The sequence below is a fragment of the Amblyraja radiata genome, chromosome 27, assembly GCF_010909765.2.
Source record: "Amblyraja radiata isolate CabotCenter1 chromosome 27, sAmbRad1.1.pri, whole genome shotgun sequence".
Lineage (NCBI taxonomy): Eukaryota > Metazoa > Chordata > Chondrichthyes > Rajiformes > Rajidae > Amblyraja > Amblyraja radiata.
This window is the reverse complement of record NC_045982.1, coordinates 32,533,281-32,547,824: the sequence shown is the minus strand read 5'-3', so window position 1 is coordinate 32,547,824 and position 14,544 is coordinate 32,533,281. Positions and strand designations below refer to the sequence as shown.

At 44.5% G+C, this 14,544-nt stretch overlaps 1 protein-coding gene across 1 annotated transcript in view; it reads left to right on the top strand.

Moving 5' to 3' along the window:
• grik3 (glutamate ionotropic receptor kainate type subunit 3) overlaps nt 1-14,544 on the top strand; it is a 579,584-nt gene that overhangs the window by 255,842 nt on the left and 309,198 nt on the right. Inside the window, exons 7-8 of the mRNA XM_033045484.1 lie at nt 6,573-6,716; nt 11,219-11,326. Coding sequence (XP_032901375.1) covers nt 6,573-6,716; nt 11,219-11,326 — 252 coding nt within the window. The remainder of the gene's footprint in view (nt 1-6,572; nt 6,717-11,218; nt 11,327-14,544) is intronic.

Below are 14,544 nucleotides of genomic sequence, written 5' to 3'. Positions count from 1 at the left end.
ACTTAAGAAATAATTGCTCCAAGTCCTTTGATCCGATATTCATTTCCATCTGTTTCCATCAAGATAAAATCCACAAATGAATGTAAATAAATTAGAATAGCTTTTCATTCCATCTCCAGCTGAGCAAAGCCACCTCCTTGCTTGTGTTGGTTCGATGAGGGGAGAGTGACAGAGGGAGGCTCCTGGTTGGTTTGCTGCAGCTGTGGTTTGGCTGCAGTCACTCCCATAGCTCCCCCGAGAGGGTCCTGCTTCATTATCCACAATGTCACTTGTGTGATTGCAATAATTTCCCCGTTTTAGCTTTCCCCGATGGCTCAGTGGAAGCAGGTGATGGGAAAATAATGAAGCAGAGAGAAGAAAAGTCACAGCAACAAATGAAACACATTTTTTTAAAACTGTAAAGAGAAGCGATGATGGACCAAGAAAGTGTTTACTTTAGTATAGTTATAGTAGTTTAGTTTAATTTATTTTAGTTACACAGTGTAGAAACTGGCCCTTCAGCCCACTGAGTCCATACCGACCAACGACCACCTGTACGATATCCCGTTTTCGCATCCTGCTCACCAGGTGCAATTTGGAGAAGCCAATTAACCTACAAACCCGCTCGTCTTTGGAATGGGGAAGGAAAGCGGAGCACCTGGAGAAAACCCATGGGGCCACAGGGAGAACATACAAACTCCGTACAGACAGCACCTGTAGTCAGGACCGAACCCGGGTCTCTGGTGCTGCAAGGCAGTAGCTCTACCGCTGGGCCACCGCAGTCTGGGTTCGATCCTGACCTGTGGTGCTGTTTGCATGGAGTTTAGACATTCCCTTTGCTTGCTTTCTTTCCCAGGTTTGCCAGAATATATGGATAGGAAAGGTTTAGAGGGCTATCCCAATATACAAATTGGTCAGCATGGACAAGGTGGGCTGAAGGGCCTGTTTCTGACTGTATTCCTTCCAGATCCCATAGACATGCTCAATCTATTGGCCACTGTAAATTGTCCCCAGGGTGGGAGGCAGGATAATCGAGGGGTGGGTGGGAGTTGATGGCTATCTGCAAGAGAATAGGTTACAGGGGAATAAACGGGGATGGGATTGATCTGATAACTGCTATAAACATGATGTGCAAAAGGCCTCGTGTGTCATAAAATAAGAAGTCATAACATTGGGAGAATGTAGAAAACAAGGAACTACAGATGCTAGTTTACACAAAATGACAGTAACTCAACGGGTCAGGCAGCATCTCTGGAGAACATGGACAGGCAACGTTTCAGGTCAGAACCCTTCCTCACTCGAAAATCAACAGTGGAGCCTGAAAAAGGGTCCTGATCCAAAAAGTCACCTATCCATGTTCTCCAGACATGCTGACCTGCTGAGTTACTCCAGCACTTTGCGTCCCATTGTATGGAACAGGCTGATTTAGAATCATTTAGAGATACAGCATTAAACAGGCCGCTCGGCCCTCCGCCCCAGGTGTCAACCACTCTCTTACATTAATCCAACATCCCATTTTTAATTTCCCCCCCACACCCATCATCTCCCCCTGGATGTTATCATCCACCTACACACAGGAGGCAATTAACACTGTCCAATTAACCTGTATGTCTTTGGGATGTCAGGGGAAACCAGAGCACTCAAAGGAAACCCATGCAGTCTCAGGCAGAACATGCAAACTCCACACAGGCAGTATCCAAGATCAGGATTGAACCTGGGTCCCTGATGCTGTGAGGCAGCAGCTGTATTAATGTTAGAAACATCATAGAAACATAGAAATTAGGTGCAGGAGTAGGCCCTTCGGCCCTTCGAGCCTGCACCACCATTCAATATGATCATGGCTGATCATCCAACTCAGTATCTCGTACCTGCCTTCTCTCCATACCCTCTGATCACCTTAGCCACAAGGGCCACATCTAACTCCCTTTTAAATATAGCCAATGAACTGGCCTCGACTACCCTCTGTGGCAGAGAGTTCCAGAGATTCACCACTCTCTGTGTGAAAAAAGTTCTTCTCATCTCGGTTTTAAAGGATTTCCCCTTATCCTTAAGCTGTGACCCCTTGTCCTGGACTTCCCCAACATCGGGATCAATCTTCCTGCATCTAGCCTGTCCAACCCCTTAAGAATTTTGTAAGTTTCTATAAGATCCCCTCTCAATCTCCTAAATTCTAGAGAGTATAAACCAAGTCTATCCAGTCTTTCTTCATAAGGCAGTCCTGACATCCCAGGAATCAGTCTGGTGAACCTTCTCTGTACTCCCTCTATGGCAATAATGTCCTTCCTCAGATTTGGAGACCAAAACTGTACGCAATACTCCAGGTGTGGTCTCACCAAGACCCTGTACAACTGCAGTAGAACCTCCCTGCTCCTATACTCAAATCCTTTTGCTATGAAAGCTAACATACCATTTGCTTTCTTCACTGCCTGCTGCACCTGCATGCCTCGTTCCACATACCCACCATTCTCTGCTTGAAAATGTTGTCTGAGGGATTCCTATCAAATTGTTCCTCTCTCACTTTAAACCAGGGGTGTTAAACTTATTTTAGGTCACGGGCCGGATGAAGCAAAATGTGACTTCATGTGGGCCGGATCAGTTGTGCACGCGCAAACGCACCCTTTCCATTAATAAACCATTTGAAATCGAACATTAGCAGCCACAAATGTCGACCTATCGAAACAAATTGTAAATGTAGGCTACACAACTGCACCTAATTTTTATTAGCCTGCTTCCAGCAATCAAACTCAGACCATGAACACAGTTAGCCTCTAATTTGTATTGAAGTGATCAAAGTGAGGGTGTGTGTGAGTGTGTGAAAGTGTGTGTGAGAGTGTGTTAGGTTGTAAAGGTGTGTGTCAGTGAAGCAGCGACAAAACCCGGAGGAAGCGGACATTCGGAGACTTGGCGACGTCCGAGGAGCGTTTCCCTTTCCCTTCCCCCCCCCCCCCCCCACCAGGAATACGGGCTGGCCCAGGTGCTCTGTCCAAATCCATTGCATTTTCTGGAGTTTTCCTGGTTTTATTAGCTGTAGTTGCTGTTTCTATCCATCATTTTGAAAAGGTGAAGTTATAGAAACTATGTCGCCAGCTAGCCTTCATTCTCCATACATTAGTTTAGAAGATTAACTCAGAGAAGCTGCATGAAAACAGGACCTTCGGCCACCGAGTCCACACCGACCACCGATCAGCCATTCACACTAGTTCTATGTTATCCCACTTTTACATCCGCTCCCTACGTACTGTTACAGAGGAGAATTTTATAAGAGGCCAATTAACCTACAAACCCACATGTCTTTGGGATGTGGTAGAAAACAGGAGCACCCGGTGGAAACCCACATGGTCACAAAGGGAACGTGCAAACTCCACACTGACAGCACCTGAAATCAGGATGAAACCTGGCGGAGTGTGGCAGCAGCCCTACCATCTACACAACTGTACTACCCAAACATATCAGGGATTTGCTGCCTTTTTATTTGCTATATATTAGTTTAGTTCAGAGATGCTGCATGAAAACAGTCCTACCCACAGGTCCACACCGACCATCGATCATTCTTTCACACTGGTTCTCTGTTATCTCACTTATCAATTAACCTACAAACCCACATGCCTTTGGGATGTGGCAGAAAACCAGAGTACCCGGAGGAAACCCACATGGTCACAAGGAGAACGTGTGGACTCGATGGGTCTAATGCCCTAATTCTGCTCCTACAGCTTATGAACTACCAGCTGTGCCACACTGCTGCCAATTATAGGAGGGGCCTTGTGTTTTGAGTTAGGAAACTTTTTAAACTACTTGTAAACTTAGTAAAGCAATGGGCATCCTAAATGTGTGACTCAGAATGTGGAGGCATGCCGTCAGCATAACATGTAGGCCAGCGCTCTCGCATTCTGTTTCTCGCCAGCAACAAATGAACAAAAAAATCCTTAAAACACCAGAAAAGCCCATAAAGCCCAATATTTGATTAGTTCAGTTAAAATAAATCAGTGAATTATTTTGCTGTTCACAAAGTGTTCACAAGGAATAGTAAAGCTTTGCTTGTATTGAGCTTTTCACAAACTCAATTTCAGCAAAATAATGTTACGGTACTTGACGTGTTGCCCTGTGATGATGGTTAACATCCAGTATCTATATAGGTCCCACATCTGCAAGATGATAGCTGCGAGACTAGCTTCTATGTGAGACTACCTGATGATGATGTTATGTAGGTTATGAATGAGATCCAGCATGGTTAATGGAAGCAACAGTGTAAATCATCAGAAAAGTTGTGGAAATCTGTTTCTAATGGTGACGATAAAGGCTTCTTAATCTTCACCTCAGTCCCAGTGATATTTGAATGCTTCAGAAGGATTATAGCTCAGATATTGTCAATTGCAGTCAATATTTGCAGTGGGTGCGGTGTTGTGTGATGGAAGGTGAGCCTCAAACTTCTCCTTTGGGATGACCAATGTTCTAATTTCCAATCCTTGCCAAAAACTATGTTTCTGCCCCTCTGTAAATGTTGTTTCAGGTTGAAGCAGACCATATGTAAACTCAGCATCGACATGAGTCCAAGCTGAGGATGTGAGCTGACTCTCTCCTCCATCCTGAAACCCATCAACTTTGACCCCTGGAGTATAGCCTGCTCTCGCTACCCATTTAAATCAGTTTAAATCATTTAAAGCAGCGTCAGAGACTCGGGTTCAATCCTGACAACGGGTGCTGTCTGTACGGAGTGTGTACGTTCTCCCTGTGATCGCATGAGGTTTCTCCGGGTGCTCTGGTTTCCTCCGACACTCCAAAGACGTACAAGTTTATAGGTTAATTGGCTTCAGTAAAAATTGTAAATTGTCCCTAGCGTACAAGATAGTGTTAGTGTACGGGATAAACGCTGTACGGCATGGACTCGTTGGGCCGAAGGGCCTGTTTCTGCACTGTATCGCTAAAGTCTAAAGTCTAAAGTAATTCCTCTTACAAAGTCTGCCCAGCCTCTCTAAACTCCCGGTGGATCCGTTCATTCCACCCGCCGTGTCCAGAGTAAGTACATTTAGCTGAGGAACGATTATTGATGAGGAACCCAAGCAGCCCCCTGGGTGTTGAGCACAATACTTCTTTCCCTGCCTTGGCAGACAACTTTGTTTGACATTTAAGGTCATATGTAAATACGTGGCCAATATTGACTCTGGATAGGAACCAGTTTGAAGGAGTCAGTTTGTTCTCTCTTACTTTGGAAGAGTGAGTCAATTTTAAACTGAGGTTGAGTACAGTGAGCTGACCTCTAAGAATAACAAACCTTGTTCAAATTCAAATATTTCATAAAGACGATAATCTCTATAAAATCAACGTGAAAAACAGGTCGATATTAGTCAATTGGTTTGCAATACATAATCTCAGGGAAGGTACAGTATCCCTCAAGATATGTCCTTATGAAAGGATAAAATAGCTCTGGAGCTGGAAGTGTTGATTGTTAAATATTTCCCCAGGTACCATTATCAGAGATAGAGAAATAGCACGGAACAGGTCCACCGAGTCCGCGCCGACCAGCAACCCCTGTACACTGTCTTTATGCTACACAATACGGATAATTTATAATCTTCACCAGAGCCAATTAACCCACAAACCTGCACGTCTTTGGAGGTGTGGGAGGAAACCGGAGCACTCGGGGAAAACCAACGCGGTCACGGGGAGAACGTACAAACTCGAGACAGACAGCACCTGTAGTCAGGATTGAACCCGGGTCAGTGGCGCTGTAAAGAGCCTGTCCCACTTTCACAACTTAATTCACAACCTATTTTACTCGTGGACATTTTTCATCAGGCTAGAAAAACGCCCCAAACTACTTGATGCCATGAGTACCTACGACTAGCATCACGGCCTGCTACGACCTACCTACGACCTCCTACGACCTCCTATGACCTCGTGACGACCATGCTGCGAGTATGAGTCAAGGGCAAACTCGACAGAGGTTGTGAATTAGGTCGTAAAAGTGGGACAGGCCCTTAAGTCAGAAACTCTACCGCTGCGCCACCATGCCATCCTAAAGAATTTGAAATGGCGTTTCCATCCAGCACAGTGTAACTAAATAACTAAAGCAAGTTTCGATTTCTAAAATTAATGTAACCTCTTTTGTCCATCTCATTCCTATCTGAGGGTGCAACCAAGTTAGATGTCGGTCTTAGAACCATAATAGATCCCACCAAATACAACCATCTTACAGCCAGTGTAAAAACCTAAATCTTAAGTAAGCTGTGATTGGGAAAAAAATATCAGAACAAGTCTTTTACTGTCAAGAATAGATTTACAGATTAGTAGAGTTATCTATATAACTTAGATTTAGATGACAGACAAACAATAGATGACAGCTAGCCACCTTGATTTCTGATAACCATTATGAAAGCAACCTTTATGAGTTATATAATATTTTGAAAGGGGCTGCTCAGAATTAATATAGCAGTGTTGACAGAATAATTTATAGTGTAAGTAATGTTACAATGCACTGTAATATTTATGCTATAAAGCTTACTTGTCAAAAGCCTGCCGGCTCAGAGCTAACGTGTGCTGCCGTAAGCAAAGACATTTTGAGAAATCAACTTAAACAGTTTTCACATTTATTTCAGACAGATGCTGCTCTGACATACGATGCAGTTCATATTGTATCAATGTCCTACCAACGAGCTCCTCAGATGACGGTTAACTCGTTGCAGTGCCATCGGCACAAGCCTTGGCGATTCGGGAGCCGTTTCATGAACTTCATAAAAGAGGTAATAACCGGTTGTGAGAACACATCCGTAAGGTCAATCAGCTCATCATTTATAGCAGCAGGAATAGGCCATTCGGCCCCATCAAGTCTGCTACACCATTTCATCATGGCTGATTTATCTTTCCCTCAATTCAATAATGATCATATTTGTACCTTGTATCATACTTCTCCTTTGAACATCTTCCCCTTTGATATCTCTTTTTCACGCCTCACCGTCTGAAGAAGGGATTCGACCCAAAACGTCACCCATTCCTTCTATCTGGAGATGCTGCCTGTCCTGCTGAGTTACTCCAGCATTTGTTGTCTATTTCGGTGTAAACCTGCATCTGCAGTTCCTTCTGACTCACTTGTACCTTTAATGCATAGCCAGTGTTTCCAGTGTTTCCGACAAAGCCATTGTCATAAACCAGTCCTTGATTTACTTTCATGTTATATGGTTTAAAGGAGATGTGTGGGGCATACATAGAGAGTGGAACGCATTGCCAGGGTGTTGAAGACAGATACGATAGTGGTACTTAAGAGGCTTGGGGATGGGCATAAGGATATGTGGGGAATGGAGGGATGTGGATCATGTGCAGGAAGAGATTCGTTCATAAGTTCATAAGTTCTAGGAGCAGAATAAGGCCATTCGGTCAATCAAGTCTACTCCTCCATTCAATCATGGCTGATTTATCTTTCCCTCTCAGCCCCATTCTCCTGCCTTCTCCCCATAACCGCTGACACCCGCACTAATCAATGTGAGTGGCTGTGTCCATTAATGTGTTGTGCTCATTTCAAGTCTATTGGCATTAAGTGGAATCAGATCTGCAAATGAGAAACAGCAGGCTGTAGATGCTGGACACTTGAGCAAACAAATAAACTGCTGGAGGAACTCAATGGAGCAGGTAGTACCTGTAGAGAGAAATGGACAATGTTTTGGGAGTTGAAGGCAGTTTCTTCTGGCATTTTCTCGATTGAATGATGGGGTGATTATGGACAGGAAACTATGGACATACAATGCTGATAATACCTCTTTTTCCCCTTGAATTTCCCTTTACCTCATTTTTCATGTTTCTTTCAGAATTGCAATCAGTTGAACAGCAAACTAAAAACCCAATTTAAGGCTATCAATTTCGTTGGAAGTAGCCCCACTAACTTTTAAACTGCAACTCAGATCTAAACTGCAGAATTGATATTATTGGAGATATATTGTAATTGCATCAGGTATGGGCATTGACATGAAGAACTGTTCTTATTGGAGTGGAGGCAGATAAGAGATGACTTGAAAGGAGTGTTCAAAATCATAATGGCTTTGATGAAGTAAATAAGATAAACACATCCCAGTGCACCAGTGAGTAGATATACTTCAAAAGGTCTGTTTTTACTTGCCAGGCTTTGTTCTGACCCTCCTACACACACACACACACACACACACACACACACACTTTTTTCCATTAAAAGACTCAATTATAATTTTGAAAGTGGAATTACATAGAGGAGTAACATTTGCAGGGTGTTGATGGTTACGTTGGTGAATGACATAAATGTTTTGAAGAATAAGCATATTATTTCATTATCATTGTTCCGTTTTTGGTACATATGACAAATAAACACACCTGACTCTTGACAAGTATGCTGGACTGAATGGCTACCTTCAGTACTCATATTCATAGTCAGGCAGCATGGAAACAGGCCCTTTGGCACTACTCGTCCATGCTGACCAAGATTATGGCTTCATTAAGGTTCATAATCTAAGGTTTCCCAGAGCATGGTCATCTTCAATGCCTCTGTGCTTGTACATGTCTGATGCTATGTATGGTAGATCTTGTGCGGGTATAAAGATCAGATACATGGTGAGTGTGTAGCCAGGACTTGAGGGTGTGAGCTATAGGGAGAGGTTGGGAAGGCTAGGACTGTATTCCTTCGAGCTTAGAAGGATGAGAGGTGATCTTATAGAAGTGTATAAGATCATGAGGGGAATAGATAAGCTAAGTTCAGGTTCACAAGCAAGTACTTCCTTACGGCCATCAGACTATTAAACACCACAACCTCCAAATAGGCTCCAAACTACATAGACTTGGGGGCATTGTTTTTGTTGTTTGTTGACAGACATTACAATTGGACAAGAAACTGTTTCATTTCTGTTTGAATTGTCTTGACCAACAGCACCGACTTTTGGTACAATATTATAACAGAGAAACGTTCCATTAATCAACATTTCTAATATTATGGGAATAATTAAAAAAATGTTCCGTGATGTTTATAGCAGGCTCTTCCTTTTACATTGCCTTCTGGAGCCCATAAAGGTTATAATGTGTAAAGTAAGTTCTGTATCGTCACATAGCAACAGAGGCAGCTGCTTCTAACACTTACTCTGCGAAGAGTTTAATGGTTCAGAGACTGATGCATTTTATTGCAGTTGTGTGCTGGCCTTATTGCAACTGTAACACACATGGATCAGAAGTCCACCTCAAGCTCAACCTCAAGTTCCATCGGGTGGCTCTTCGATGACAGCCTCGCCTACAGTCTGTCTGTCCTTTTCGTCTTTTTTTGTTATTTTTAATGTGTTTAAAAAGTTTGAGTCAATGTTCTCCGGTTTGTTTTATGTTGGGGGTTGGGGGAAACTTTTTTTCAATCTCTTACCTTGTCGGAGATGAAATGGTTTTCCGGATCGTACCTCCGGTCACTCTGCGGCCTAACATCGCTGAGCTGGAGGCCTTGCTCGGGACTGACTTTGAGCCCCATTGCGGGGCGTTGACTTACCATCGGAGCCGATTCCTTGCCTGGGATCGTCGCTTCAACATCAATTTCAACATCAACTGTGGATTTCAACATCAAGGGCTCGCAGTCTCTGGGAGAGACCGAGTCGGGAAGCTCCAAAACCGCACGACGATTTGACTAGATGGGGTAGATCGGCCGGCGCGGGGGAGCTGAGAATCCCCTCCCGATGCAGGAGCTTGATCGCCCCGATGAGGCGGGCCCGCTACGGGCTACAGGAGTAAGATCGTCCCATCAACAGAAGGTTAGAGGCCCCCCGACCGCTGGAGGACAAAGAAGGGAAGAGATTTAACTTTTTTTCACCTTCCATCACAGTGAGGAATGTGGAGGAGTCACTGTGGTGGATGATTATGTTAAAATATATTTTGTGTGTTCTGTTGCTTTTTATTAGTACTGTATGGCAAATCAAATTCATCTTATGTTGCAAAACATACTTAGCTAATAAAGTATAAAGTATGATTCTGATTCTGGACAGTGACGCATGACCAGATCCCAGCCTTGATGCCTTGTTGCTCCTCCTGTGTGCTAGCTCAGTTTTACTTCGTGTTGGAAGGAACTGCTGATGCTGGTTTACACCGAATATAGACACAAAATGCTGGAGTAACTCAGCGGGACAGGCCACATCTCTGGGTGACAATTCAGGTCGAGACCTGTCTTCAGGCTGAGTTTTAAGTTTATTGGCCTAATGTTATTGGATTCATAATCAAAGAGTCATGTGGTGTGGAAGCAGGCCCTTCATCCCAACTTGCCCACACCGAACAAAATGTCACATGTACACTCGTACACCTGCGTTTGGCCCATATCACTAAAACTATTGCTATCCACCTGTTCAAATATCTTTTGATAGATGTGATAGTATCTGCCTCAGCTGCCTCAGCTACTTCCTCCGGCAGCTCGTTCCATACACCCACCACCCTTTGTGTGAAATAGTTACCTCTCAGACTCCTCTTAAATCTTTCCCCCTTCACCTCAAACCTACATCCTCTATTTCTCTTATTGTTCAATACAAACCATCCCAGGTTTTCCACAAGAGAACATCACTTCAAACATTTGTGATCACAGGCCATTTGCTACCAAGCTGCTCCCAGGCATTACAAACAAGGCGGATTGCGAAGAGCGACACTAATTCTACAGCTCGGCATCAGATTTGTTCCAGTGCAGTTCCAGGGAGGTTCTCCTGCGGATTCATTCATCATTCCCCTACAGCTCCTGTCACGTCAGCAGGTGCGCCCACCGATAGAGACCAGGGTGAACCCAAGTTTCTAATTCATTAGGTAGCAGCACATTTGCAGTCACCATGGGTTATGAAGGTTAATGAGAGAGCTAATAAGACGTTCCACCACTTTCTAGTGAGTACTCCACTCACTCCACTCCTGACAGATACACGCACCGTTACAAAAGGCTGGGAGATAAGAAGCTTGCAATAGGAACTGGCGAGATGAAAGCAGCACCCTTTCTTCTTTCCAAATGACATCTGAGCCACTGATGAGACACATAATCTTATTAACGTCTGAAACAAGATACATGACTTTCACAATGGCTGTGCCTATAAATCAGTGCGTTGAGCCGAATGGAATTCACGGAGCGAGCTGCAGCCAGTGAATGAAGAAAGGCAATGATTAATTAACCATATTCCACAAGGAGGGGGAATTAGGATAATTTCATTGTGAGATTGTAATTAAAGTTTACTGTTGTAGTAATGATTTGTATTGCTGTGTAATCACCATGCTCTATTTTCCCTTTGAGGCTCAATGGGAAGGATTAACAGGCCGAATCATATTTAACAAAACCACTGGACTACGCACCGACTTTGATCTGGACGTCGTCAGCCTGAAGGAAGATGGACTGGAAAAGGTTTGCATGTTTTCCTACTTTTCATAATTATTTTGGCCGTTGTATGTGTAAATGTAAATGTAATATTTTGTAACAGTCCACATGGAGCATGTAAATTATTGCATTGTCTCTCTCATAGCTGAGGCTTAAATGCACACTTACATTTAGTGAGATATGCAGCTGAAAATACAGGCACACACAGACACACGCACAGTCACACACGCACAGTCACACACGCACAGTCACACACAGGCATGGAAATTGTTATCAAAATATGGAGGGGACCGGGGGACAGGGGGGGACACAATTTATTGGCGGTGCACGCATGCGCACTCGCACACACACATACACACACGCGATGCTTCGGAGGCTCAATCCAGCGCTAAATGCAGCTCAACTCACTTCTCCGCGCTGGCTGTAAACCTGGGCCATATTTCCCGCAAGTCCAGGCAGGGCTGTAGGTTAACCTGGCAGGAGAGGCAGAGAGGCTGGGTTTAGCGCTGCTTCTCTGCGCTGGCTGTGGGCCTGAGAGTACAGCTCACGTCTGACTACCGACCTCTCTGGCCACACGTGTGGGGGGGGCACTCGGGTGGGGGGGGCACTCGGGTGGGGGCGGGACAGCGCCGGAGAACCGGGATCGATCCTGGCTGCGGATGAGAAGCAGGTCTGTGCCACGTCTCCCTTCTCCAATCACCGTGCTCTATCCTCAGTCCCACCACACTACTTCTGCCTCTGACCGACACTTCCCTCCTCCAATGATCGTGCTGAATCATCATGTCCCGCCCCCATTGCCTGCAGACCGATGTCTCTCTCGTCCAATCGGCGCCCTCGATCAGCAGTCCCACCCCCACTGTCTCGCGGAAAGCGGAGATTTCACCGACTTTTAAAATCCGGATTACAAAAAATGGGGGGGGGGTAATCCCCCCCCCCCCCCCCCTTCTCAAAACAGGGTGGGATGTTTCCCACTTGTTCCCCCCCCCCCGGGATTTCCGCCCCTGGTCACACACAGGCACACACACATTCACACACACAGTCCCGCACAGGCACACACTCAAACACATGAACACACATGCACACACTCACATACAGACACACACATGCACACACAGACACACACACAGTCACACACAGACACACACTCAAACACAGACACGCACATGCACATACAGACACACAGTCACACACAGACACACACATGCACACACAGACAAGCACATACATACATTCACACACACAGACAGGCACATACATACGCATACAGACAGAGACAAGCACAGATACGGACAAACACAGATACACTCAGGCAGAGACAGAGCTCTGATCCAAGAAAATAGGATCAAAATCTTATGGAAACATTCAGCAGGTCAAGCAGTATCTGTGGAAGGAGAAACAGAGTTAATGTTTCAGGTGGAGAACTTTTCATATAATTTAATGAGTTGAATTAGATTTATAATGAGCAATTACCAGCCCATCAGCCAGTACCTGATGGTATCCTTCAGAAAAATGATTAATAACACCTTTACACTGGATGAAAAAATGAAAAACGATTTTTTACGGTTTTAACTGTTTTAAAATTATTTACTTTTAAAATGATTTACTGTTTTCGGTCTATTTACATTTCTATCTACATATTATTTGCTACATATTATTTTGTGCTGTCAAGGGTGTACGCTACAATGAATGTAATTTACCACACACACGCTCAGAACGATGGCGTTTGCACGAGCCAGCCATTACCATATTTTTGAAACCTAATTGGGGAAGCCACTGATGCTTTTATGATGTTTCTTGAAGAAGTGAGCAGAATGGGTGGCACGGCTGCACAGCGGCAAAGTTGCTGCCTTACAGCACCAGGGACCTGGGTTCGATCCTGACTACGGGTGCTTGTCTGTATGTAGTTTGCACGTTCTCCCCGTGACCTGCGTGGGTATTCCCCAGGATTTCCTGTTACCTCCCACACTCCAAAGACATACAGGTTTGAAGGTTAATTGGCTTTGATAAAATAGTGAATTGTCTCCGGTGTGCGTAGGATAGTGCTAGTGTACGGGGATCACTGGTCGGCGCGGACTTGGTGGTCTGAAGGGCCTGTTTCCATGCTGTATCTCTAAAAACTAAAATAAATTGTGCAAAAAAAAAAATCTGGATGATATTAAAAGGTGTCTAAGATAAATACATCAGTTTGGTTCCAAGTTGATTTTGAGTCTCTCTGAGTTAACTAACTCAGTTAGGACACCACATTTTGTTAAAGTGGAAAGCGAAAGGGAATACAAATCATTTATAATTCTTTCTCCAGCTCACTTCTTTGCAGCCCTTCTAAGCAACTCACATGCATGATGACAATAACTGGGTATAACAAAAATATTCCACCAGTTAAACGGGGTGGTATAACTCGGCACATGGCATGTAAATAACGCATAAGTACAGCACAGGAACAGGCCTTTCGGCCCTCAATGTCTGTGTCATACATTATGTCAGGTTATGGTGAGAGAATGGAGCAGCTGGGCGTAGCGGTAGAGTTGCTGCCTTACAGCGAATGCTGCAACGGAGACCAAGGTTAGATCCTGACTATGGATGCTGTCTGTAGGGGGTTTGTACGTTCTCCCCGTGACCTGCGTGGGATATTTCCGTGATCTTCGGTTTCTTTTCACGCTCCAAAGACGTACAGGTATGTAGGTTAATTGACTAATTGGCTTGGTAAATATTAAAATTGTCCCTTGTGGGTATAGGACAGTGTTAATGTGCGGGGATCACAGGTCGGCGCAGACCCGGTGGGCTGAAAAGGCCTGTTTCTGCGTTATATCTCTAAACTAAATCAAAATGACAAACAAAATGCTGCCTTACAGCGCCAGAGACCCAGGTTCGATCCTGACTATGGGTGCTGCCTGCACACAGTTTGTACATTCTCCCTGTGACAGCATGGGTTTTCTCCGGGATCTTCGGTTTGTAGGCTAACTGGCTTAATGTAATTGTGAATTGTCACCAGTGTGTAGAATAGTGTTAACCTCCGGGGATCTCTGGTCGGCACGGACTCGGTGGGCCGAAGGGCCTGGTTCTGCGCTGTATCTCTAAACTAAAGAGGATGTTGGCGTTTAGTTTTACATATGATATTTTTTACATTCAAGATAGTCATAAATGAGATGAGGAAAAACTTTTTCACCCAGAGCGTTCTGAATCTGTGGAATTCTCTGCCACAGGAGGCAGTAGAGGCCAATTCACTGGATGTTTTCAAGAGAGAGTTA